This window comes from Perissodus microlepis, chromosome 4, assembly GCF_051167445.1.
Source record: "Perissodus microlepis isolate ML-2025 ecotype Zambia chromosome 4, ASM5116744v1, whole genome shotgun sequence".
Classification (NCBI taxonomy): Eukaryota; Metazoa; Chordata; class Actinopteri; order Cichliformes; family Cichlidae; genus Perissodus; species Perissodus microlepis.
Genome location: NC_140464.1, coordinates 2,146,530 through 2,173,813, shown reverse-complemented (window position 1 = coordinate 2,173,813; position 27,284 = coordinate 2,146,530). Strand labels below are relative to the sequence as shown.

The 27,284-nt window shown below is 42.0% G+C and overlaps 1 protein-coding gene across 1 annotated transcript; it reads left to right on the top strand.

Moving 5' to 3' along the window:
• The first annotated feature begins 611 nt into the window (after nucleotides 1–611).
• Nucleotides 612–20,679, top strand: fus (FUS RNA binding protein). Its single transcript, XM_084925044.1, has 15 exons — nucleotides 612–775; nucleotides 2,571–2,595; nucleotides 2,793–2,956; nucleotides 3,035–3,221; nucleotides 4,144–4,367; nucleotides 4,447–4,645; nucleotides 9,649–9,683; nucleotides 13,707–13,742; nucleotides 14,313–14,422; nucleotides 14,773–14,902; nucleotides 15,157–15,255; nucleotides 15,491–15,629; nucleotides 15,829–15,926; nucleotides 19,117–19,261; nucleotides 19,959–20,679. The coding sequence occupies exons 1-15, from the start codon at nucleotides 763–765 to the stop codon at nucleotides 19,996–19,998; spliced, it is 1,644 nt and encodes a 547-aa protein (XP_084781170.1). The 5' UTR covers nucleotides 612–762; the 3' UTR covers nucleotides 19,999–20,679.
• The last annotated feature ends 6,605 nt before the right edge of the window (nucleotides 20,680–27,284 follow it).

Below are 27,284 nucleotides of genomic sequence, written 5' to 3'. Positions count from 1 at the left end.
GTTCAATACAGTGATGGCCACTTTTATGGATTCTCCTTCAGCAGTGAGATCTAAAGGACAGAGAACCCCCCCCAAACCCCCCGAATTGTGACCAGGTTTTCTCTGGAATAATCTGCCCTCACACATAAAATCCAGTGTTTACAAATTTAAATCAGCTCTAAATTATATGGAATCTATCTTATCTTATCAAGTCCACTGTGTGTGTTTTCTGACTGGACTGACACCTAAATAGATTCCCAATTTATGACTTCTAGCCCCCAGAAAGATTTTGACCTCTGACCTTCAGGACAAGACCCCATGAACCTGTTATGGTGGATGGGTGGAAATGACTTATAGAGCATTTTAGAATTATGTTTGGTACGCAAACTAGGTTTTTCATAACTATCATTACCATCATCATAAATGCACTCACTTTCCTTCTGAAGAAAAAACGAAAAGAAATTATTAAAAATTATTTTTATTGTTGTTGTTATTAAAATGATACTGTATTGCTATAATTACTATTAATCTACTACTATTTTGTGTTATAAGAAGTCACATCTCATCACATCTTGTGATGATGGACCATTTTTCACCTGACATAAAACTAAACATCATCGATACTGCTGCGCTCCCCCTGGCGGGCGGCGGAGGAACAGCAGCTGAAGACGGCGGCGCTAGTGGGTCGAGCTTCGTGTCGATTCGTCCTCTTCTTCGGTTTAATCATCCAACGACGCGTTGTTTGACCGAGAGAAAGGCCGAAGCGGCGCTGTCTCCGTGTAAATGGCGTCTAACGGTAAGAGAAACGGGCAAATCTGTCTGGGGTCTGGGCGTCGGAGCCGGTTAGCTAAAGATAGCATCACCTTCACCTGCCGGTGAACAGAGGACAGCTAGCGGCTAGCTGCAGTTTAAATGGCTCTCTGGGGGGCGTGGCGTCCATCCTTTATTATCACATTTAATTCATGCAGGCCTTACGCCACCGTTTGTCCGGCTGCAGGACCGCCCCGCCGCCTAGCTTTGGTTAAATCTGAGTAACCGAAGCTGCTCCGGTCCGGTTAGCTCGCCGTTAGCCCGGTTTTGCTGCTGACCCAGTTTCTGGTGGCTCACTGCGGTCTCGAGCAGAGTAACCGCCCCCCTGTGCCGATCCCGCTGCTTTAACCCCTGTCCTCGGTTTATTAGAAGGACATCAGAGCGGAGACCGAGCAAACCCAGCTCACCTACACCAGGCGGGTTCAACTCAACCCCAAATAATGAAAGACATTTCATTATTCATTTTTTGGCATCTGTGGGCTGGATTATTAATACTGTCAGGTAAAGAGCCTGCAACAACACAGAAACAGTCACATGGCCCCCTGTGAGGAAAAGTCCTGTTAACAGGAAGAACCCTGCGTTAGAACCAGGATCAGGGAGGGGCAGCCATCTGCCTGATGGGGGTGAGGGGAGGGAGCAGCAGGCTGGGTGTTTGAACTGGAGGGTAACCGACAGGGAGGGCTTTGCTATTCCAGAAAAACACGAAACAATAAATAAACAGGCCGTACATATTTCCAAACATATAAGCACAGGACACTCAAAGTTTATAGTTATAAAAGGGCGACTGTGTCTGTGATTGATTGGATCAGTGAACTCACAACACACACTAGGGCACAATATCCTCGTCACATTTCCATTTGTGTTGCCATTTTCATGCAGTGTCATGCTTTAAAGCTCGCTGCACACACCGATGAGACACAGAGATACTTCTGACCTGCACAGGAAGCTCTAGACTGATGTGAACTGCATCATTAAACTGAGCTGCACTGCAGTAGCTTATCAGCAATATGGGTGTTTATGTTTTTCATTATCATGTGATTTAGTGTAACTTATAGCTGAAGTGTGTCATTAGGATTCAGCTGCACAGTGACTTGATTGGGCGGATCAGGACCCCCGAGGCTCGTCCATAACACCGAGCTGGGGGTAAGAGAGCAGAGATAACAAATGATATGATGCAGAGTGGTGTGAACGAAGAAGAAATGCTCAGTGCATCATGGGAAGCCTGTCGGCTCGGGGTCACCCGATCCAGCCCTAACTATGTCAATAAACAAAAGTTTTAAGCATAATCTTAAAAGTACTGAGTGTCTGTCTCCCACATCCAGACTGATCTGACAAATTTGAATTCAGTGGATTTGGTGTCTGATTTGGTTTTTAATGTATTCATAAATAGTTTCATAAATAAATAGTTTCACAGTGTTGCAGTCTGAAACACTTTAAATCGTCTGTTTTTGTTAATTATGTTCGGTTTGGATAGATCTCCCAGGCATGGATTAAATCTAGTCCCAGACTAAAAGAGAATCAGTTTTAGTCCATGTCATGAAAACTGAGCCTAAGTATTACCATTTTCCATTTCTGGATGATAAAAAGCAGTGACGTGGCCTTCTTAAAAAGTGTTTTTACAGATAGGATATAGTTTATTCATTTAATAATTACCATTAAAATGTGTCTTATAGTTACTGTTGAGTTTGTGAGGTTATAGATTATGTCTGACACTGTTTGGATGTTTTATTGCTATCATCAAAACTGACTTTAATATTAACCCTCTCTGCTTTTTCCCACAGATTATTCCCAAACATCTAGCCAGGGGTAAGTTATGTAAATCATGTCTTTATTCATTCATGAAGCTTTCAGTCATTAATACTCATTCAGAGTAAATACATTTAGGTTTTGAATTCGGGTTAAAACAAGAAAAGTAAGTCCTTGCATTTAACCGTGGAAATGATTTTGTTTTGTAAGTCAATGAAAAAAATTTGAAACGGTGTATTCTTGGTTGGTGTGTGCAGCTATCCATCCTATGGTGGAGGTGGCGGTGCTAGCCAGGGCTACGGTCAGTCGTCTGCCCCGGGTTACGGCCAGCAGGGCTACGGAGGCTACAACCAGAGCTCGGACAGCAGCTCCAGCTCCTACAGTCAGGGAGGCTATAGTGGCTACGGCCATCCTCAGTCAGGTAGAGGAAGCCCCAACGTCCGCCCAAATCCACAGTCACTGTTTTCCAGTCACCTGTGACTCAGTTTCCTTTTCCCAGGTGGATACGGGTCTCCATCCTCCAACCAGGGCGGTGGCGGTGGTGGGTATGGTCACTCAAGTCAGTCCTACAGCTCCGGTGGCTATAACAGCAGCAACCAGCCGTCCAGCATGAGCTACAGCCAGCAGTCGTCATTCTCCGGGTACAGCCAGCAGCAGCAGCAGCCTCCTCCTCCATCCTCTGCGGGGTATGCTCACGTTCACCTCGCCTTTAATTCACTGATTTCTGCCCCATCTGCACAGGGGTAGTGTTTAGGAGCAACCACAAACCTCACTGACTTTACCTGCGGTGTGAGAGAGGAGGATGCTGGGATAGCAGGAGATGGAGGCAGCTGAACTACTTTAGCGAACCTTGATAGAAGCCGTCAAAAAAAGAATAATTTAAAGGCCACATTCGTCTTTAGTTTTAAATAATTTTGGAGTGCAGTTAGTTTTTGTTGTTTGATGGTGGTCAGAACACTCCTGTAATAAAAATCAAATGTTCATACTGGTCCCCAGTATAAAGTACAACATAAGCCGAGCTCAGTCTCAGTAATTCAGTGCTTATCTCTATGATACTAATCCTAATAAAGCAGGTGCTCTGTTTTTCATTATATTATAGGTCAGCCTAGAGGCCGAACTAGTTTAAATCCAGCCTCAAACATTCGCCTGGTATATGTCCTTTGAAGCCGGCGTGGACTTGCAGACGGTGACCCTTTTAGCTAATTTCATCACACAAAGCCTCTTTTTAATTAGTTCGTGTGTGTCGACGTGCACGTGTGTCGACGTGCACGTGTGTCGACGTGCACGTGTCCGCTGCCACCTGAACTTCTCTTTACCCCTCTGTTACTGCGGAGGCCAAACATGTTTTCATGTGCATTATGTTCATTTTGAGGACATTCAGACATGTTCAAGTTTAGTAAATGTTTGTTCATTTACAGTCAAATCATTTTTGGCCCTTAGCTGTAAAAGGCTGATGAGTAGCCGCCAAGTGAATGATTGAGATTACAGCATTGAACAAAATAATCAGGATTAAGGTTTTCCCCATAATTGAGCAGCTGTAGTTTGAGTCTCTCATATGTGAGCTGCCATGTTGCTTTGTAGTCTTTAACACTTCCTGTTTTCTAACAGCTATGAAGGCAACTCGCCAGCTCCCACCTACCAGCCACCGAGCAGCGGAGCGAGCGGAGGCGGTTACGGCAGCAGTGGAGGGCAGCCTGGTGGTAACTACGGGGGCAGCGGAAGCCACCCACAACTGTCTCAGCACGGAGGAGGTCACTACAACCAACCGCCGAGTTACAACACCCCTCCTCCGCCGAGCTACAGCCAGCAGAGCCAGTACGGGCAGAGTGGAGGTGAGGGGTTGTGTAGTTGTTGATTACTGATTGAAAGCACATCAGTGTTTGGTCTGCTGAGGTTGGAACTTTCTCTCAGGATATGGAGGCGATAGCCCGCCGATAAGTGGAGGAGGAGGCGGAGGATACGGTGGTCCTGATGGAGGTTATGGAGGTCAGGAAGGCCGTGGGGGCAGGGGTCGCGGTGGAGGCGGATTTGGAGGCCGCGGTGGTGGCGGATACGATCGAGGTTTTGACCGAGGCGGCCGAGGTGGTCCAAGAGGAAGAGGAGGCATGGGGTAGGTGTTATCAATCATTGACTTATGAGTCACAGAAGCTCAGGGCTGTGCTACATCTTAATGTCTCCACCCATCTGGTTTTACATGGAGCCGCACTACTTCTTTTTTTTCCTGTAACAAAAAAGAAGTAGTGATTCATATTTACACCTCTGACCTCACCTGCTTGTAAGAGTATGTAATCCTCAGTGCTGCGAGAGATCCCGTGGAGCGCCTCTCCACCCAGCCCAAAAACGCTGAAGACCACATTGCTAAAGGTCCAGTGAGTCGACATGTGGTTGAAAAGTGAAAGAGCCAAAGCTGTGAATCATCTCTGCAGACTCCTCAGACGATAAAACAGATTCAAACCCAGACCCTGCTGCTCTGAGGCCACTGGACCACCTTACCACCAAATCAAAAAGAAACATGAAATGGCCACAAAAAAGCAGTGTGTTCTGAAACATTACAGTACTCATAAGAACAGGTGAATGAAACTCATCTTTGAAAACAGAAGGTGGAGGCAGCGAGGAGAAAGTGTGACCTTAAACAGGCTTATTTCATCTGCCTGCAGGTGTGTTTTTTACACATTAAGAGCACAAAGGTAAAAGTTTTAAAAGCCAACATCTGTGCTGTGATATCAGCTCGTCCTATAAAAGAGAGGACGTCCACTCAGCTGGGTTTTCTTGGTTCATGGTGGTTTGCGTTGTGGTCCGGTTGACTCTGTGCAGACCCGCCTGACAGTGTGATGAGGTTAAAAACAAATAAAAAAAATCTGGTCAAGAATGGATCAGTAAGCCAAAAATGAGAGGTTCACAGCCAGAACACAAAAACAACACTGCAGCCAAACTCGGTTTCTTTTATTTTGAAAATCTGCGCTTCACTCAGCGCTACTTTGTGGCATCCAACATGGGTTGAAAGTACTGTTTCCTGTTCTGCTTAGTCAGTGCAAACACAACAGAATGATCGGTGCTCTCTGATCAGAGAGGATGAAATAAATCTCACATACTGCCAATATATGGATTATTTGTTCATTATTGAAGTATTGATGTTATTTCTATGGAGCTATAACGTCTGACAGGGTTCATTCAGTGTTTTGTGCCATTATGCACAACAGGTGGCACACCTGTGCATTCCAAAACAAATTCATAAATAATAAAGATACAGCTTGAGACAATAAATAAGGAAGCTATTATCAGCTGCCTCTTCAATAAGATCCTCGTCATGTGGCTGAACTTCGTCTCGTCTCCAGCTCTGATGCGTCAGTGAGCTCGGCGTCGTGGCAGAATCTGGTTAGTGTGGACCTCCGTTTAAAAAAACCAAACAAGAACTGTCACCAGCGAGGGTGGAATCCAAGAGGGTGGAGTCAGGCGGAGGTGGAGTCAAATGTACTCCAAGCTTGTTCAAGTCTGTCCAGCTCTAACTCCAGAGTGATGGTGACACACAGTAGTGATGCGGCCATCGAACTATCGACTGTGAAAACACGAGCATGGCCCGCTATGTTTACAGTGCCAACACTTTCAAAATAAAAGCAAAGGAATTGTCTATGAATGCTGATGAGGCTGTAGTCTTACATGGATGTGTTAGGGTTATTTTTAGGGTTAGGATAACCCTAAAGTATGGGACACACTGAAGATGCTGGGATGTGATTCAGATTTGTCATTTTCAATAGAATGATTGTTTTAATACCACTGACTCGATTCATCTGTTCCAACCTTGGAAAAGAAAAGATGCAAATGTAAAAACGAAGGCTCCGCTATGATACAAATCAGAAACCACAACCACAAAAATTCCAAGCAGCTCAGGAAAAACTGAATTCAATATCATTCATTCATCACACATCACTGTGAATTGTTGTTGGTTATTCTCTCAGCTCTGATCCAGCACTGGGAAAACTACGTGTTAGTAAAAGTTACAGGTGCACTAGCAGGATGCTGATAAAGGCTGTAATAAGGCTAATGCACAAAAGAAAAGTGCACGGCCACGGGTAATTGGTGTTATTACCCAGAGGTCTGAATACTTGCAGAGGCCTCAGTGGTTTTGGGTGAAGCTGGATTAAAACAGCAGAAATGGATAATGGGTTGGAGCAAAGCTTCGTAAAGCCAATGAATTAAACGTACAGAACAAAGAACATCAGCACTGAATGCTTGAAGCTGTGAAGCATAAACCGGTAAGTTGATGTTTTTGTTCTTCTTACGAGGTTACGTAGTCTCTCGTTTTCTTCTTTGTGACCTCATGATGTTAGAGCTGGACTCAGATAAACTAGTTTCCCATTCCATTATGTATTTTCTCATCCATCGTGTACTTCCTGTACATCTCCTTCCACACTGGGTCATCTTGATATTCGCCACAGTGAGAACTAATCAGCTGATAAATCCATGTCAAGTTTACAAATGACTTTGGGGTATTATCAGTTTTACGATGGATGAACACGTCAAAGAAAGATAATGGTATGTGTGTTGTGCCACATCTGGAGTTCAAAAATGCCATTCAGCTATAAATAATAAAGTATACAGTTGCTTCAGAAAGTATTCAGACCCTTTGCACTCTTTTTGTTTTAAAATACATTTTTTATTTGTAATTAATACTTTGTCCATCAATCTATTTTCTGCTACTTACTTGGTCCAAGTCATTGACCGGGCATCTAACCAAAGATGCCCCCCCGTCACCACCGTGTTGTCATGGGGGAACACTAAGGTTTTCTGAAGCCAGCTAAGAGATATAATCTCTCCAGCATGTCCTGGATTTGTGACTGGGCCTCCTCAGCTCACACAGGAGGTGTCGCGATCACCTGACTCCTTTTAAATTGGAGGGCCGTTGGTTCTACTCTCAAGGAGAGCCTGAGAGCCCAAACAGCTGTCAGAGTAGATTCATTTCCCCCACGTATCCTTAATCTTATTGGTTTGGTCAGGACCCTCAGGCGAGAGCAGAAACGTAGATCGTTATCAGTAAATCGACAGTTTTACCTTCGCACTCAGCTCTGTCTTTACTGCAAAGACTGGTACTGCCTGTCCAGCAAATCTCCAAGACCATGGTTTCCCTTCACCGTGGGTTGTTTCTAGGAAAATAAAATATAACTTCTGAAATTATTTTTACAACTTCAACACAAAAATGTGCCAATCTGAATGCTCAGAATGTGCACGGCTAGTTAGATGTTTAAACCAGTAACATCCCTGCTGAAACTTTCTGAAGCGACTCTATGCGCCGTTTATAAAAGGTACAAAATAATTACCCAAGTAGACAAAGAAAGGTGGAGATGTAATCTCCAGGAAAGACAGATTGGCTTCAAAACGACACTGCTGTGCATTACATGTATGTAAGGAACCCAGCGAGCCTTGCTCGTAAACTTCTGTATGCAGACTTAAACTCCGTACGGCGAGTTTTTCATCTTTGCTTGTGTCTGAAATGTTTCTATAGAATAAAGTGTGACCTTCACTCTGCCTACAAACTAACACACCTCAGTATATCACCATCACCTGCCTTTTTCACCTGTTACCACCACCTTCCCCACCAGCCCTTGCAGGTTTACTGTACCATACTCTGCTTTAATCACTCTTTGAATCTTCTCCTAGGCTTTTACCTTCTCTCCAGGCTGGCTTTCTGCTCTTAAGCCATCATTTGGAAAATCACATTATGGGGAAGTCAGATTTAATAGTCTTCTAATAACACAAGGATATATTACTTAAATACTAATCAGTCATTTTGGAGAAAAGTCTCAAACACTTGGGAATTGCTGCAATTTGTGTAAAGACAGGGTGTCTACGGGTCCTTAAAAAAGACTTGAAACTCTAAAAAACCCTAAAGAAGAATAACATTTTCTTGAATTCAGTTAAGTGGGTCTCAAACATTTTAAAATCATGTCACTGAGACAGTTTCCAAGACACAAAGCTGCTTTGGCCTCCTCTGCATAATTAGGTAACAACAATGTGACCGCATCAATTTTTAGAAGCCGACGCTGTACCTGCGAGAGAGCATCAAATGATGTGTAATCTACTTGGTGAATAGCAGCTAATGGTTTGGTCTGCTTGAATTGAAGATAAGTGGAAAGATATCAGCTGAAGAGAAAACGGGTGGGGTTGGGTTTGCTACACACTTTTCCACTGGCGTGTTCTTACCAGCTTAATTTTATAGAAAGGTATAAATATCAAAGTACTTTCACCCGCTGGGTGAAAAAATTGTGCCTCATTCAGTTAATGCAGTTTAGAATGAAATGCATCTCATGGATAATTTTACCCTTTTAAATTGTTTCAAAGTATAATTTTTAGCTTTACTTTGTGTAAAAAGCATTGCAGACAGTAACTGTTTTATCTCAGGATAAAAATACACAAGTACTTTAAGTTAAAGCCCAGTGAGACCCAGCCTCAGGCCTGAGCACGGTAGAGATGCAGAAGGCCCTGCTGTCCAACCTGCTCAATGATCGAAAAGGAAAGAAGGTCAAACACACGTGAATAAGAATAAAAATACTTTTGGCTGTTAAAGCCTGTGGCTGAAAATGCTGATAGAGCAGTCTGTGCCGTGTTGTTCAGACTCGGGAATAAAAACAAATGAAAATTTGACCTGACTGTTCGCTTTGACCTGATGTCAGTGTGTTTTCACCTTTGTGTTACTCAAAGTGAAATCTTTAAGGTCTGAAGGTTCTAAATTGAAGTCGTTCATACCTGTAGACACCCTGTGTTGAGTGAATAAAGGTTTTCCGAGACCTTTAAAGAAACAAACAAACAGCACCCACCAAGGGATCAGAGCTCTGATGTTTGGGTTTGTTAATTCTCTTATGATGAAATAAATGGAACTTGAAAGTTTTTACACCTTCTGAGTCAGAAATGCAAATTTCAGCTAACAGGGTTTGTACACTGGCCTCTTGTCCATGGGTTACATCAACATGCAGTAAGGGTACATTTGGACAATGCCAGCGAGGAGGGGTGGGTTTAGCAAAGACGCTGTGAGAGTGAAGGTTAACCTCAGCCCATTGAGAGAAATCGCTGTCAGCTCCAGCCTTCAATGCGTGTCGTTTTTCTCTTCCTCTTCATCAGAATGGGCGATCGTGGAGGATTCAATAAGTTTGGTGGTAAGTGACAAAAAACTTCAACACTTGCGTGAAAAGGTGTGTCAAAGCTAAAAGGGAGTAAGCTCAAACTCTGGTACTTCAAGTGTGGCTTGGGGGATAAAACTTGATTCTGTCTGAAAAGCTGAAGAAAAAACAACTATTTAACAGTGAAGGTCAGGCGAATGTTAAGACTTTTGATGTATACTGTCTCTAGCATGACTGTACAGATAATAACACCCATCGTGTTTTGTGTGTTTGACTTGAAATGTCCATCGGAGGGAGTTAAAACTGCATCATTAGCCCTTCCACTGCTCCTCTGGCACTTGGTGTTTGAATTTGAAGTGTGGATGGTGACAAACTCAGTGACTGAAGTGAGATAAGTGAGATATCGTGTTGTGCAAACATGACAAAGCGCGTTAAATGGATGAAATGACCATAAATGGTTTTTAAGGCTTGGCTTGAAAACCTGTTGATGGATGTTTTGAGTCTGTTGTACTTTCCACCAAAGACGGTTGAAAGGTAAAAACTGGTTGGGTTGCACACACTGGGAATTTTTTTCACATGACACTGACTCTGGAACTCACGGTGATGAAAACTGAAAATTCTTGGTTCAGTTGCAAATCCATTTGGAACAATAGAACAAGAGGCATGAATGCTTAGTCACACCCTCAGATCTGGGTTGATTGTATAGAAAGGCAGGCATGCTTTAGCTTTGTTAAAGTAATTGCAGGTTATTTGTTTACAGTAAGAAAGCCCCTATCTAAATTCTTACCACTGCATCCGAGAATATGCTCATTCAGGCTGAAGAGGGTTTTGCTTTTGTTCTTTTCTGATCATAAAGAGATTAAGTAGTAATGGCAATAACTTGATTCATTCCACTGTAGTTCTACTACATGTCTGTGTAGACTCTCAGTCATCCAGTCATGGTAGTTTTGAGAGCTCGAAAAGAAGGTGACTGAAGGGAGTTTCATCCAGGAGGTGAAACTCCCTTCAGTTCTAGAAACAAGAGGCGGAGAGTCCCAGGTATTTAACCCACAGTGGGGTAGCTTTTGAGAATGTTGAGAATGTCAAATTTGAGAATTTGACAAGATGAACGTTGGTTTGAAAGAGGCCATCTATGCCTACTCTGAACGACGGCTCATGTGACACCTACTGACCGTTGCGGTCAGTAGTGGGAACTGAAGAAGCCTTTTGGATGAGAGGTGAACGTCTTCACAAACCCAAAGAAGTCCAGTCATAATCTTTTTTTCAAGCCCTTCAAACTGTTTGGACAATATTTCTTGAAGGTTTTCAGTTGTTTACAATCCTGCTCATAAGAAGCACAAACTGATACGGATCGGAGAGTTTATATAAATGTGGGCTTTTTATTTAAATTACCAAATTATTTTAGTTAAAATTTACAGGTAGCACGTGCAACAAGGTTCTAGCAATAAATGGTGTTTACCCCGCATGGCCACTGTGTCTGTATTGGTGTCATTCACCACCCAAAGATTACCACTCCAAGGCCAGTTTGAAGCAGCACAACAGCTGCAGAAAAAGCAAAAGTATGCTGATTGAAAGGTGTTTTCATTAGAGACATTGTAAGAGCAAAACAGCGTTCAAAGAATGCCTTGCAAAAATCTCTGGGTAACTGCAAAGATGCTGGACGTTCTGACCATCAATTATCTGCTTTAAATCAGCGGAACCTGAAAGTATGAAAAGTTTTCACATTTCTAGTCATTCTTTACTGGTTTTACTGGTGATTCTGTGATTCGGGGACTATTACAAAAACATTGCAGGAGGAGGCTCAAATAATCCTGAACAGAAATCTGTGGGAGCCTTCTGCATGGTCAGATATGGCGGTGGGCCACCCTTCCCACCATAGAGCCAATCAGAGTGCTGACTGTATCACTGGACTGGACTGAGCCAATCAAGAAGCTTTTCAAACATCAATCTGTGATCAGACTCATAACATATTTTGAATAATTCAGTTGGTGAGAGTATTTTTTTGGAAAAGTTAGAGCTCTTATTTATTCAGATAGGAACTTCAAAATAATTTTGGCAAGACTTGCTTCTAGGATGAGTTTTTTGTTTGTTTGTTTTAAATCCTGACCATTAGATTGACGTTACGGCACTTTTTTTTTTTGGATTGTTTCAGTAGGACTTGGCCTTGTTTGCCCAAACTACTTGGAGATGTTGACCGTGATTCCTGCAAATGGCGAGACCCTGTTGTAGAAGGGCTGTAGTAATCTAATACATACTTACTTAACTCAAACTTTCTTTAAAGATTGTTGAGTAGTTTATTGTAGGGTTTAATCTCCCAGGCTCTGATTCTGCACCGTCCTCAGTGTGGATGGGATTGAACACCATTGTCTGCCCGCCTTTCTGCAGAAAACTTTGGAACAATTTGGAACAATAGAACAAGAGGCACGAATGCTTAGTCACATCCTCAGATGTGGGTTGATCATAAAGAAAGGTGGGCGTGCTTTAGTATAATTAAAATAATCACTGGTTATGTGTTTAGCGTAGGAAAGTCCATATCTAAATTTTCACCACTGCATCTGAGAATAGATGCTCATATTCAGGTTTCTGGTTTTGGTCCGTTCTGATTCTTCCAGTTTACTCATTGCTGGAGTGGGATGTCTTTAAGATCCACAACATCACAAACATCACAAAAACCAACGAGGGCGTATGCTTTCTAATGAAAAATCTTCAGTTTAGCTGCAATGTAAAGTTTTTTATTGTGCTTATGTGGAACAGATGTAATAGAAAAAAATGTTTGTATTTGAATTATTGAAAGAAATAAAAGGTCATGAAGTCATTGACCCCTGTTAGGGTTGGGCATTAACTTAAGGTTTTCCATCCAGCCAATAAAAGTTCAGCTATCTGCGACTACTGATATAATTGTGGAGAGGGTGGTGTCTAGTTTCCTGATTATTTCCTCATAAGATTCTCAGGGAGCCAATGCCAGATGCTCCACCCTAACCGATAGTTGTTTAATGTCAATGATAGTTAAAAATGAGCTCAGTGAAAAATAAACTGGAAACTGAAATCTTGATTTTTAGCTTGGGACACTGATGCCTGCTCATGTTAGTTACGGATCAGATTTTATTTTCTATTTTGGTTTCCTCAGTGAGTTGTATCCAAAGACTGGTTCTCCTTGTTTGCACAGTCACAAACTAGAACAATATATATAAAAAAAAGCCCCCAAACTAGTCTTTTAACGTCAGATGGACACGAGCAGATCTGCTCCTGCAGGCGGTTTGCCTTTGGCGTCCGATAACCAGTCCCGTGTTTGTTTAAAGAGGGAGCATTGAGCCCAAGTTCCTTTCAGAAAAGTGACGGGACCTGATGCACTGAAGCGCTTCGTAAGGTGTTTTGAGGTAATGTCTGAAAACCTGCACAGGTGAAGATGGTTTTCTGAGCGGGTTCAATTGTCAGAATGGCAAACATGGCGTTCGTGTTCCCAGGACGTATGTTTGAGCAGTTTGCAAGAATCCTTTGTTGAGCTGTGGGAAAACTGAAGTATCCAATGGGATCAATTAATGACATGTAGGGCTGTTCCATAGAAATTAAAACAATTGTGTTTCAGTGTGTTTGACTGGTTCAATGATTCTGTAATGTTGGTGTTAAAGAAAACGCTTCAACATGACTGCAGCAATTCTTAAAAAACCCAACATGTAAACAAACCACCTTTAAGGCTCTTTCCAAAGAGTCTGCGTGTTCTCGTTGGAGAAGAAAAGGACCAAAGCCAATGCACAGAAATAGCTACAAGGCAGTATCTCAATAAAGTGGACGGTTGTGTTTTTTTACACTTGTTCCTGGGACTTGGAGCCACTCGCTGACCTCAGTGGAGTGTGATAACGATAACGGTGAAGCGAATGAGCCGAGACATGAAAAACGTTCAGACAGATAAACCTAAAGAGAGTTTGATAGTAGTGCTGGATATACCTGTGGGGATGAGGTGTGCATGAAATGAATTAACTATTAGTTAGACCATTGTTCGTGTGTGATGTAACAGCTGACCTTTTCCACCCCTAACATCTGTTTGTTTTTGTCCTTAAGGACCAAGAGAACCAGGACACGGAGGACCCGGCTTCAGTAAGTGTTTCCTGTTTTCTTTGTTCAGCTACCAACAAAAGCCAAAACTCAGGACATTTTCAGTCGTTGGTGTGATGTCAGTCTGAGAGATGTACTAAAGCCAATAAATTCAGAAGAAACGACTACAAATATTTCCTCCTATGCCAAGAATTTACCAAGACATGGTTCTCTTGGCTTTATAATTGGCAGACATTTTTCACTTTGTTTTTGTTTTCTTCCGATAATAATGTAAAGCCTACATTTACTGAGCACTTTTAGAGACACTTCTAGAGAATTAACCCTTTTGGTAGTTCCTTTAGCACAGAGGTCTCTATCCCCTGTCCTCGAGAGCTGCAGTCCTGCAGCTTTTAGATGCGTCCTTGTTCCGAAACCCCTGAATCAAATGAAAGGCTTGTTGCCAGGCCTTTGCCAAATTTGATGGTATGCTGCAGAGCTAATTCAACAATTTTATTCGCCTGTGTTGGAGTAGGCATGCATGTAAAAGCTCCAGGACAGTTGCTCTCAAGGACACCCCTGCTTTACACCATTGTTACTGCTTGAATTACATCACTTTATATGATTTTCTAACAGTGCAGGACCAGGATAACTCTGATAACAACACCATCTTTGTGCAAGGCCTGGGAGACGACTACACTGTTGAATCAGTGGCTGACTTTTTTAAGCAGATTGGGATCATTAAGGTAACATATTGATTTGTGTTTGGTCAGTAATCAATAAAGCATTTATTTGGATATGTCATGTATAGATGGCTTTAATGACTGGTTAAAATGGTAAAGAAGCTCCGGCTTGATGTTGAAGTTTAACAAAAACTGGAATGAAGCCATTTTCTTTCTTGGTTCCCCGATCGTGTTGGCTCATCATAAAATCTTATGTTACACTTCAGAAAAAGACGAAGAATTTCATCATTTGGAATCTAAATTAATTTCTATCCTTTAGTCTGATTTCCATGGTAACACACAGCACCTGAACTGTTGTGCTGTTTCACAGTTCTGGTCCATGGACTTTCATCCCTTTCCTTCTGTCCTCTTAGGTAAACAAGAAGACAGGCCTGCCCATGATCAACCTGTACACAGATAGAGAGACGGGGAAGCTGAAGGGGGAGGCCACGGTCTCCTTCGATGACCCCCCCTCAGCTAAAGCTGCCATCGAGTGGTTTGATGGTGAGTTATTAACTCTGAGCTTTGGCTTCCCCACTGTTTGAGTTTCTATTGGTGGTTTAAGTGGTTTTATACGGTTTGTATCTGGAAACTAGGCTTTGATGGAACTGACTGCTAAAGTATAAGACAAATAAGGATTATGTTGAACTGTAACTCATGCAAAGCTACTGTTGGAAAGTCCAAGAATATGGAGCTAGAAAGGAGCATTGATTTCATACCTCATATCTGATCCTTTGATATTCATCGCTTTACTCCAGGTAAAGACTTCAATGGAAACCCAATCAAGGTGTCCTTTGCCACACGCAGAGCTGACTTTGGAGGCCGAGGAGGCATGAGGGGAGGTAGAGGGCGAGGAGGCGAGTCACTTTCTTTTTACTTTTATTTTTATAAAGTGAAAAATTATAACCTTGTAAACAGCAGTCGGACCACACGGTGTACTTCACAGGTGCACTTCACAGGTGAACTTTGAGTCTTGCGCTGTAACAAAAATGCTCGTTTACTGTTTGCAGTGAATTAAAAAGCTTCAGCCTCGCACTGAACCATCAGTCACGTGTCCCGCTGACAGATACTGTGGCGTTTTCTTCTGTGCAGGTCCGATGGGCCGTGGAGGGTTCGGAGGCGGTCGAGGTGGAGGTTTCCCAGGAGGCAACGGTGGCAATGGAGGGGGAGGAGGTGGTGCCAGTGGTGGAGGAGGGCAGCAGCGAGCCGGAGATTGGAAGTGTTCAAACCCGTGAGTTTTGATGACTCCTCTATGACAATAAATTAGAATTAAAAACACAACAAAAACATCTTGTACAATGATTGCTTAAAATATGATGCCAGATTTTTTCGTTTTGCTCAGTCTTACCTTTATTTAATGTAGTAATCTTTCTACGGATCTGTTAACAACATATAACAGTTCTTCTAAAGTCTTCCTTTCTTCTCTTCAGTAACTGTGGGAACTTGAACTTCTCCTGGCGTAATGAGTGTAACCAGTGCAAAGCTCCGAAAGCTGAAGATGCTGGTGGGATGCCCCCCATGGAGCGAGGTTAGATACACCTGGATAAATATTAGATAAATAAATAGGTGAACATTTGTTGACTCACAGAGTTTACTCAGACACTTAAAAAAGGCTTTACGTGTTTAACCGGGCACGCTCTGTTTTGCTTAACTATTTCTAAATCACTGCAGAACTGGGACCACGTAAGCTAGCACAATAATTTTTTTTGCATATGAAACCGGAGGAGTTGTACTTACATCTTATGCCATCAGCTTGTCCTAAGTCATGGTTTCCTTTCACACATAGCAAAAATAGTATAAAAAGCACTTGCAGCAACAAAAACATAATATTCCAGAAACACGCTTTGCCGATCCGATCAGCTGTTCATAACACTTCCTACGTTGGAATATAGGTGAGCGCGAACTATTGCATGTCCGCCATGACCTGCCCGAAACCGGAAGTCATTTTCATGGAAATTTTAGTTTTTTACCCTCGGGGCCTTATAAGCCTGTACTGGTGTTTTTAAAAGTCATGTTTGACTTCATGCTTTTCTGAATAGTTTCTGGGATGCTTAGGACTCAAATTGCACTGCTGAACATTTATTTTGATGCACATGCTGTTTTTTTTTGCAAATTTGCATTATATTTATTTTTGTTTTTCCTGCAGTATATAAAAATTAGTGTATCTCAAAAATAAAACTATGAAGACACTCAAAATAAATTTCCTGTTGCTAGAAACTATTTTGTGCAACTTTTTTGTATTTACAGTTTTGAGGGATAAGCCTCTTAAATTTCTCTAACTAGAAATATATGTAAAAAAAACAAAAACCATTTCCAATTTTTGTAGTTTATTGCACTTTTTTGCAATTTATGTAGTTACTATGGACTTAATGCATACATATTATTAAAATTTGGGCAATAACGGTTGTATTGATGTATAGCAACTTGAAATGCTCCCACAAATGGCTCCACAGCATGTAAAAATATAAAGTAAGCTCTAGCGGACTTGGTTCTATGGTGGGTCTTAAAGGGTTAAGGTCAAAACATGCATTAAATAAATAAAAATACATGTAGTTATTATTAAAGTGTGTCGTTGTTACTGTTTCTGCTTCACCCACGCTGTCACGAACGCCAAACAGCGGAAGCAGAATTTTCCAAGTGAACTGACCTGACTTCCTGTCACAGATCACAGTTTTGAAATAACTTCACGATACCCTAAAAGTTCACTTCAGTTAAATTCCATTCACTGTTATTTATATGAATCACGGTTCTCTCAAGGTGCTTTATTGTTTGAGGTAGACCCTACAATAATACAAAGAAACCGAGAAAACGCCAACAATCATATGACCGCCTATGAACAAGCGCTTTGGCGACAGTGGGAAGGAGAAACTCCCTTTTAACAGGAAGAAACCTCAAGAGAGAACCAGGCTCAGGGAGGGACCGCCGGTTGTGGTGAGGGGAGGAAGACAGTACAGAAGAAGAGAATTAGCAGCCACACGTGGAGGTAACTTTACTTCCTGCCGACCAAACGCTGTTCGATCAGCTGGTTTTTAAGTGAGGCGCTGTTTGGGTATCACCGTCTCCTGTAATATCACAGTTTCAGTTCGTGCCTCAGTTGTTTTACACTCAGAGGATGAACAACAGAAATCATGTGATCACGATCGGATCACGAACAAAAAGAGCATGTGCAGACTTTTATTATGGAGTGAGAAAGCTGAACATGTTGTTATCTTTCGTGTTGTTCAGTCGTTCTAAGTGTTTGTTTTCAGTCTGACTGAAACAGAAGCTGAGAGTGTGCCCTCTGACCCCGACGTTCGCCCGGCCGGCTGGTTTGTTTTTCTGGAGTTCGTCCTAAAGCCTTTGTCTCGGCTGCTTTCAGGATGTACTCTGTGTACACTTCTAATGCTTGTGTGTTTAGCTGTGGGAGCTTTCTGTGGTTTAGCACACCTGTAGTTTACCTGGGCAGGCTGTAGATTAAATCATGTTTTATTTCATGTCATTGTCTGATGATATAAAATCTACTGAGATCTGCTCTCTGAGCTCTACTGATGGTTGAAATGAGCGATGACGAGTGAACACGCGTTAGCATCAGTATTTATCTCACGCAGGTCATGTTCGTGAGATAATCTAGAGCTATTTCATAAATGTGGCTGAACAACACATGCTTGCAGCAGCTTGCTGCTTATCGCTGTTTCTGGATTACCGGATTACAAAAGCACAAAGAATGAGGATTCAGATGATGTAAACTCCTCCCTGAGATAACTGATCTCCACACGAGGCGGCTGCAGGACAAAAATGTCTTCTATTTCCAGTAGTTGTTACATTTGGAAGTAGTGTGTTTGTGACTTGAAAACAAGTTTACATTTGGTAATTTTTAAAGTTTTCTCGTCGTGATTTTAATGATAAGCACATCCTGGCAGACTCTGGCGATCACGTTTCTACATCTGCATCAGGATGGTCGACTTGTACTGTGCGATCGCGTAGTTCTGATAACTTTGTTTGTAACACGCAGACACACAGTTATGTGCTCAAACACACACACAGCAAGAATCAGAATACTTTATTAATCCTTAAAGAAATTATGTAAAAATACTGAGTAAGGAGAAAATAGCAGGAGCAACTGAAACAACCTGCAGCTGCCGTTTGTCACATGCAAATGTATTCTATGATGCACGAATGATTAAAGAAAACCTAACCTGTTTTTAAAAAAAGAGATTTTAGCAGTCGTTTAAAACAAGCTGCAGATTCAGCAGAGGGAAGCTGTTCCAAAGTTTAGGAGCTTCTTGATTCAACAAAGAACGAGGAACCGTTAAAACTCTGATCGTAGCATCTGAGCAGCCTGGACACGCTCTGACCTTCTGATCTGAGTTGTAAATGTAACTAGTGATATTTGAAAAAGGGGAATTTCATCATTCATAGTTTATCTAAGATGGAGAAGAAGAACAGGGTGACCTGTGAATGTTTAAGACATCTCAGGAGGATAAACTTGTAGCTGTGAGGTTAATATTTCAGCATATTTTACTTTGCTGTAGGTTTACATTAGAGTAAAAGATTGCAGATATTGAATGAATGAATTAATTATTGAATTAAATCATAACAAACACAGTGCGGTTTATGAAGGAATCCTGCTCTGTAGTGGTTTACTCTGGTTTCCTGTAATCACCTATATGTGTACAGCAGAGAAACATTTCAGTTTTGTGAGTCATGCATTCCCGCTCACCTCATTTGTTTCCTGGCAGGAGGTTACGGAGGAGGCGGAGACCGCAGAGGGGGGTTTGATCGGGGCGGCTTCAGGGGCCGCGGCGGCGACCGCGGCAGCGGAGGCTTCAGAGGAGGCCGAGGAGGCGAGCGGGGAGGATTTGGCCCCGGCAAGATGGATGTGAGGTGAGCAACAAGATGCACGGCAGCTCTGTGAGGCGGCGTGCCCGCGTGTACGTCAAGTGTTTTATGGTTATTCATTTGGAAATCAATGAGCAATCATGACAGTTAACTCCTGGCCTTACAGATGTTTCCAGTATCGGTGGAGTCAACAACACCTGCAAACACCTGCACATAGACAGCAGGAGAACTGCTTTAAATATATATCGACACACACACGTGGGAAAACTGATGTCATCATTCATAAACTCGAATTTTACTCACAGCAGAACATTGAAAACACAGCAGATGTTCAAACTGAAAATGAACCATTTAAATAAAATCTGAGCTCATTTTGCATTTGAACAGTTGGGACAGGCTCCTGTTTCCCAGTCTGCAGGTTCCCCTCTTCTTTTCATGGAGCACATGCTGCTCTGAAACCTGTTTGTAACTTTTAGCCTGATTTGGAGTGTTTTGACTGTAAATACACGAGAAACAGGTTTCACGGGTTAAGATTTGGTCCCACTGATCAGATTTTTTTAATTCATTTCATTTAAAAATCTGTTTTGTTGATTTTGAAATCATTTATTTATTTCTTAGTCTGAGTATTGACTTGTTGAAGTCCAAGCTCAGCAGTGCCTCTGTGGTTTGTGTTGACTTGGCGAAACTCGACCGTTGGCTGGAAACTGCACTGATGTTTTATGTCTTTGTGTTTGGTTTCCAGGGGCGACCGCAGGCAGGAGCGGCGGGGCCGTCCCTATTAGCCCATCCCGGCCGCTCGCCATGACGACCTGTGTGTGCACAGGTGTCCGTACCGGACGCAGCCCACCCCTCTCACCTTTTATATCACTCCTTATTCAACACGTGACTCTCCCTGTGTTAGTGTTAGCTGTCGTGATTCATCCACACTGTCTGCTCAGCGGGGCGTCGTTTACCAAAACAAGCTTCAACATTTTAATTGATCAGATTTTATATCTGCCCGACTCTCCGGGATCATCACCGGACACCGCTCTGTTCCAGCTTCACGCTTTCACTCTGTCAGAGTAGCTTTGCATGATTCCCAGCTCAAAATATTTATGTCTGAGACGTGAATAAAGATCATCAGCTGGCGTCACTATCTGTCCAGATTTTCAGAGAAACGTGTGCTCAAAGCGAGCAGATTCAGAGCCGTTACCGGTGTTTTGATCCCTGCTGATGAACGCGGCACCTCCTCCTGATGTTCGGCAGGGTCAGTGAGCGACGTACGACGGCTCAGACCGTTTGGGATCAAGAGGCACAGATGCCACACCTGCCCGCTGATGCCAGCTCATTCTGATCATGGCCAGTGTGCGATGTAAACGAAGCCCCGGCTCTGCAGCTGTGTTTAAGAACTTTTTACTATTTATTATTGGTGTTTTTGTATCGTGCTCGTGCTGCTTTTCCAAATGAAAGTGTTGGCCAAGTAACTTGTTCTTCTGTGGTTCTTTTTCACTGTGATGCTTTGAGAAAACCGGATCACTAAACGCTCCAGGCTGATAGTTTCAGAGGCTTCAGCTGATTTCTGGTGAACTTGGATTTGATGAAAACAGATGAAGCAATTCCAGTTCTTAAAAATGTTGGATCAGTGTCAAACATTGTTTTTCCACCTCAAAGACTCCCGGTACTGTCAGTTTGTTTTTCACCGTCCTTTCACGCCTGGATCAACCCGTCGATGTTGCTCGTCCACTTGGCACAGCTTTGAATCACTGACTCAGCGCTCTCGTCTGCAAAATGTTCAAGGAAGGAAAACGTCATCATCTTCAGAAGATCTTGTGAACTTTTTAATTATTTTCAGTTGAAATAGTTTCCAGATTTATTTATTTTTTACTTTAATAGAGGGTCACATCATCTCCTCCTGAGACGCAGCCTGATCCTTCTGTTCTAAGTTAAACACATAATTATAAAATCTGATTTAATATATACACAGAAATGACACTTAAAGACATTAAAAACTGAAAAGGACCCAGGAGCAGTTCAGTCAAAGGCCATATTAAATGTAACAAGTCAGCTGGGGGACCAAATCGATGCAGTAAGTGAAGTAAAGCAAAAAGATGGATTTTAACCCACAAGAGTTTAATACCTGTTCTTAGAAATCTACATTTGTGTATGATGAAGAGAAGCCGCACAGAGGGCTCGTTACACACAGCAGGGTAATAATAAATGCCAGGTTGTAGTGTGGTTGGAGATCAAACCCACATTATTCTGTTACAGCCCCAAACTGCAGACATGTTGGTGAAACATAAATGAAGGACCCTTCATGTCTCAGCGAGGGCTGTGTTTTACATATTTTGTTGAAGACTGCAAGGACAACCATCAACATTAACTGGATGAAGCCCAACGCTCTTCCGATAGCTCGGGTACAAAAGCTGTCCTCTCTACCATTATTGAGGTAGAAAGTCACATGTAAACTTACCTGTAACGACAGGTTTGTTCTGCCTACAGTTTATTTATCAGCATGTAGTTAGACCAAGTTGAATGACGTGCACCCTCAGGCGTCTTCTTTTTACACCCTTTTTCTTAAAGCACACTTGCTGTTCCAAATGTCAATCAAACATTTGGACTGTATAAACTGGACTTTTACAGATACTTGATACAATCTTAAGTTTATTTCTGCAAAAGGATTCAAATCTTAAAGAGGAATCTCAAAAGGTTGATTCTGTTCATGTGGACGTAGCGTTTTCAGTGGGAGAAACTTTCGTCGCTCGTCCAAGTGACTTCAGTCTCAGCTGACTGCAGGTTTCCAACCTTATAAACATGTATAAGACACATTACTCACATATTTACTGATGCGTACCATTCTGGTAAGATAAATGGGTTAATAAGCAGACCGTACATCACTGAGCAAGGTCAACACTGACTCCAAAAAACAAAAAAATAAACTGGAAATTGCGGTATCTGAGGATGTTGGGCAATCTGCCTGGAGGGTGCAGTCATCATCTAGAGCTGCCTGCTCTTCTTTATAACGCTTACATAGAAATCTAGACTAACGAGAGTGTGGAGAAGTTCTGGCAGATCATGGGCACGTATTCTAATCTTCTTGGAGAGAAGTTTCAGTAATCATGTCCTGAGTCTGGAGTTTCAACATCTCTAAAAACTTTTGGGAAAAATTTTAGGACTTATTCCAGATCACTTTAACTGTACAGATAAATATTTCCCAGAGGAACTACCTGCAGTTCTGAATGAAGTTCTATCTGTTTATATGCTAAAAGGCTCCAGAAGGAGTTTTAACCCTTTAGCTCCATTCGCCGCTCTTCATCGAGGACTCGATGAGCGACCCCGCGGTACTGTGGTTGTTCCTGGAAATGACATCTCTGCTTGGAGGATCGCACATGGGCAGAGGAATCGAAGAAGAGGAGGGATGACATCAGGTGATGAAGACTACCCCACCACCTCGAACATTTTCATCAAAGAAATACCTGGAGCACACTAATATGAACAGACTGCTTAGAGATGTGGATCGATAAAGTAAAGGGGACTCACAGAGGCTCAGATCCCTGTGCTACGCCTCTGCCTCCCCCCGTCAATTATTTGAATTTCAGCTACACCAGTTTCCTTTACAATAATGTAACTCGTTATTCTGTAAACTGTTTATTTGCACATTTTATTCTTTTGAACTTTTTGTTTAGTAATTATTGTGCTAATAAACAACCAAACAAGCAACATATTAACATTCTCTGACATAAGACCATTTAGAAAACACACACACACACACACACACACACACACACACACACACACACACGCGCACACACACACACACACACACACACACACACACACACACACACACACACACACACACACACACACAAAACAGACCAAGATTAGGTCAATAACATGTCGTGGGGAAGAGTTATGGCTTCATGCTACAATGTTCCAGAGTTCTGGTTCATATCCATCTTCAGTTGAAAGCTTGCTGTCATTCGCTCCATTGTGTGAACTCTTTTCAGTCTCTGTTTCATTGTGTTATGGATGGTGAGCTTGTTTGTTTCACAGTTATCATTTTCTTAGCTTGCACATTTTATTTTAAATTGAACTTTTTAGTTCAGACTTTACTTCTTAGGTTAAATTCGTAATTTATTCTGTACATCGTTTAGACCTTTGTTCATCTCTTATCTATTATGTAACATTTCAATGCACGTCGCACTGTGTATGATTGTGTATGTGACAAATAAATTTGAATTTGAATTTGATTTGATTTTGTATGTGTGAGTTTCAGTTCAGTTCATGTTCTCGGTGACTCAGTCTGATATTTCTGTTTCTAAATTTCATCCAAGGTTTAAGATAAAGACGTGCGGAGGGAAACACTTTTGACACAACACGATGTGCTCAGTGGAAACATCAGCGTTTCACTCATTCTGAAACACTTCCTGTTCATTTGTTGATTCTGGGAAACCTGATGCAGTTTGACCAGTTTATTCCTGACTAGGCTGCAGGCCTATTGTTCACAGTCCCCAGTGTGCAGGTCCCACTGTCACTGCAGATAAATGAAGCATGGAAATTAATTGGTTTCAGTCACAAAGCAGATGTTTGCCCTTTTATAATCTCTGGGTGAGTCACAGAAGATGCTTCCTTAAACAAACCCCCCAAAAGACATCCTGGATCCTCGTGCACATTTGAACTTTATATCAGCATTCCTGCTTTCCACAGATTTACAGGAATGTTGTTCTGTTAAAGACGTATGTCGGGAAGGCTTATCTGCTTTTCCCGATTCTAGTGTTACGCTGTCAGAGGTTCAAATAATGAGGTCTCAGTAACTGACTCCCATTGTTTCGGTTTTATTTCACAGTCGCCGACGACAAACAGACACAATAGAGACACAATAGAGCTCACATACTCTGCGTGCTGCTCGTAAGTGGCCTTCAAGAACTCAGCCAATCAGAAGAAAGCCCACTTTCCTAAAGAGACAGGAACTAAAGTGGCTTGTTTCAGACAGTTTCAGTCCTTCATGAGTCCTCCTTTAATCCTTTAACATAATTTTTTCTTCCTTGTTTCTTTGTTCAGGATGAATTTGCTGCCATTGTTGCTTCTTGTCTTCAGATGATTTTTCAGTCATTACCTTTCTCGCTGGTTTCAATTAATTTCTTGTAATAATTAGCCTGCAATAATCCATAATAATACAATAATCGTGTACTGACTCTCAGATTGCTCATATATGTGAAAAACGACCTGCAAACATGGAAAATCTGATGTTGGTGTAACGTACTTGAATGTTACCACCGTCTGCTGCTTATTTTAATAATACTTTAACCTGACTTTAGTTAAAATAGAGTATTTCTACATTATTATATTATTGATAAACAATCGTCTGCTGTGTAAAATTGTGAGTAAATGTGTAAAGTTTGACGTCTGAGTTGATTTGGAAGGAAATCTGAATTATCTGAAGCATCAGATCAAACTGTGCCGTACAAAGTTGAAAGGAGGCTGTGTGGCGTTCAGTGAGAATGTTGACAGGTGAGAGTCACCTGATAGCAGCCTGTCGTTGCTCTTCCTGATAATGGGACTTTTAAAAATGTTCCATTACCCTTTACTGTTTATTTTAGGTAACTGTGCAAATATTTCTTCTGATCTGAGTGAATAAGGAAAAGTGCTGAAGACTCATTGACTCATTTATTTCAATTTGGTGCAGGAAATAGTTTAACCTAAATCTAACAATACTATCATGTAATTAAACCACATTACAAACGAAGTAACATTTATTTTCTGATTCAGTGTCAAGAAAATAAATGTTACAAGCAGGTAAGACGGTTTTAAAAAAGGCCCAACAGCGTCTTCAGTGTCTGAAGAAGGAGCTGCTGATCGTCTTCTACCGCTGCTCCATTGAGAGTGTGCTGCACTGCATCTGTGTGTGGTTTTCCAGCTGCACCACAGCACACAAAAAGGCACTTCAGAGGGTCATTAATATGGCCCAAAAAATCATTGAACATCCTCTTCCCTCCCTGAAGGACCTGTACAGTACTCGCTGTGTCAAGAGGGCACGCAGCATCCTACAGGAATGTACACACACAGGACACCAGGTGTTTAAGCTGCTGCTGTCTGGCAGACTCAATGACAGCTTTTACAACACGGCAACAGCCCTAATCAATGCAAACAGCTGACCTAATTGGATACCTCCCTGGACTTTTTAAGTTACTGTGTTGTGTCGTGTTGTTTTCTGCGTAGTGCAGACGCAGGACAGTTTCCAATTTCGTTCTACTGTACTCGGTATGACTGTGCAATGATGATAGAGAGTTATCTGTTATCTTTCAGAGGTTATCACCATGGCGTCCCTCAGGGCTCCATTCTTGGCCCACTTGTTTTCTCATTGTGCATTTTTTTCCTCAGGTTCAAAATGCAAATTTTCATTCAAATATGACAAGCTGTACCACAAAAACAAAAGTCTCACTAGGTAGTCTGACTAGAACAAAAGAATTTCCAGATAGAACTGCTCTATTACCTATCATGTTGAGACTTACCGCTCTGAAGAGTCTGATAATTCAAGTTAAAAGATACAAAAAGTCAAAATATGTATATATTTTACAAAATGGTCTCAGGAGGAGGTGCTGGCTGTCATATTGTGGTCTGGGATGCGGGGCCTCCCTGCTACAGCAGATATGGAGGCGGTCTGCTTGCCTCCACCCAAGAGAGAAGGGTTCCACTTCCTGGGTCCGGGTACGGTTTGCCCCTCTGGGTTCAGGGGTACCTGGACCTGGGATATAGAGTATGTTTGGGGAGTGTGAATGTGTGCACAGTGTCTATTTGTGTCTGTTTCCATGTGTCGGATGAGTGCCGAGTATTTGTTTGTGTATATGGGGGTGGAAATGCACCTTTGTGTCTGCGTGCGCCTGTTCGTCTGTGTCTATATGTCAGGTGGGGTCTCAGACTCCGCCTCTCTGGGAACATCTCAGGCTCTCCGAGGTATGGAGGCCTATCTCCCCTCACCACACTCCCTGCCGGTGGCTGATGCCCTCAGACGTTGGTGTGTTGGTGGTTCTTGGTGGCTCTTGGTGTCTGGGGCTGGGCGCTCATGTATATACCGACTCACTCCTGTGGCCGATTGGCCAGGTGATCAAGGTGTTTTGTTTTTCTTTTTTTTCCTTTCTCCCTTTCTCACCATCTCTTCTATTTTTCTTTCTCTCCCTCTCTTTCTTTCATTCTTTCTCCCTGTGCTATCCCCCAGTCATGTCTGTCCCGTCTGTAACAACCGAAAATCAAATCAAATCAATACATAATTATAATAAAGGTCAATCAAATGGACCAATATGGCCATGATGATCCACTTGGTAAAGTAAATCCACTTCGCATCTTTCTCGGCCCTCAGACAACAGTTTTGATGGTTAACGATCCAAACGGGAAAGGCAAAAAAAAAAAAAAGGTCTCAGTTATAACTAGAAGAGTTAAAATGTGTGAAAAAAGTGGTCTGAAAGTGAAACTGACTGTTTGTTAAAGTATTTGATATATGAAGCTAAAGTTTCTCAGTAAACATTATAGATGTCCAAACTCGATATGTTCTTTGAGTCTACATTTTAGTTTATATTGGTTAAACGTATCTTTAAATAAATTTTATTTGACTTTCAGTAATAATAATAATAATAATAATAATAAAAAAGGATGATACAGCCTTTATTAATCCCACAGCTTGGAAAACAAGAAAATGCATTAAATTAATGTCTGTGATCTTGTCTATTTTTAAAAACAAGATTTTGAAATCAAGGGCCAAGAGCCTGTAGACTCTCCTGTAAATGAAATTCTGCTGAGGGGATGAAAACAAATGACATCTGAGAAAAGGTCCTCAGGTAAACACAGCAGATTAAAGAAAATGCTTCAGTCTGTAGCAGGGCTTTGATTTCCTGATGTGAAATGAATAATTAATCCTAAAAAAGTAAATAATTAGTTCAAAAGTTCAACATTGCTGCCTGAAACCTGAAATTCCTGTTTAATATAGCGTGTCTGATGGGGGGAGGATCAGGTGAGCTGGAGGGAAGTGTTGGGCGTGTCGTTAGACAGGTGTCTGGCAGAGGTGTGTTTAATGCAGACAGAGAGGAGGAGGAGA

Coding starts and splice junctions, on each gene's coding strand:
- fus (XM_084925044.1), top strand. Junction 14,903..15,156: donor TGCCATCGAGTGGTTTGATG/GTGAGTTATTAA, acceptor GCTTTACTCCAG/GTAAAGACTTCAATGGAAAC. Junction 15,256..15,490: donor GGGAGGTAGAGGGCGAGGAG/GCGAGTCACTTT, acceptor TCTTCTGTGCAG/GTCCGATGGGCCGTGGAGGG.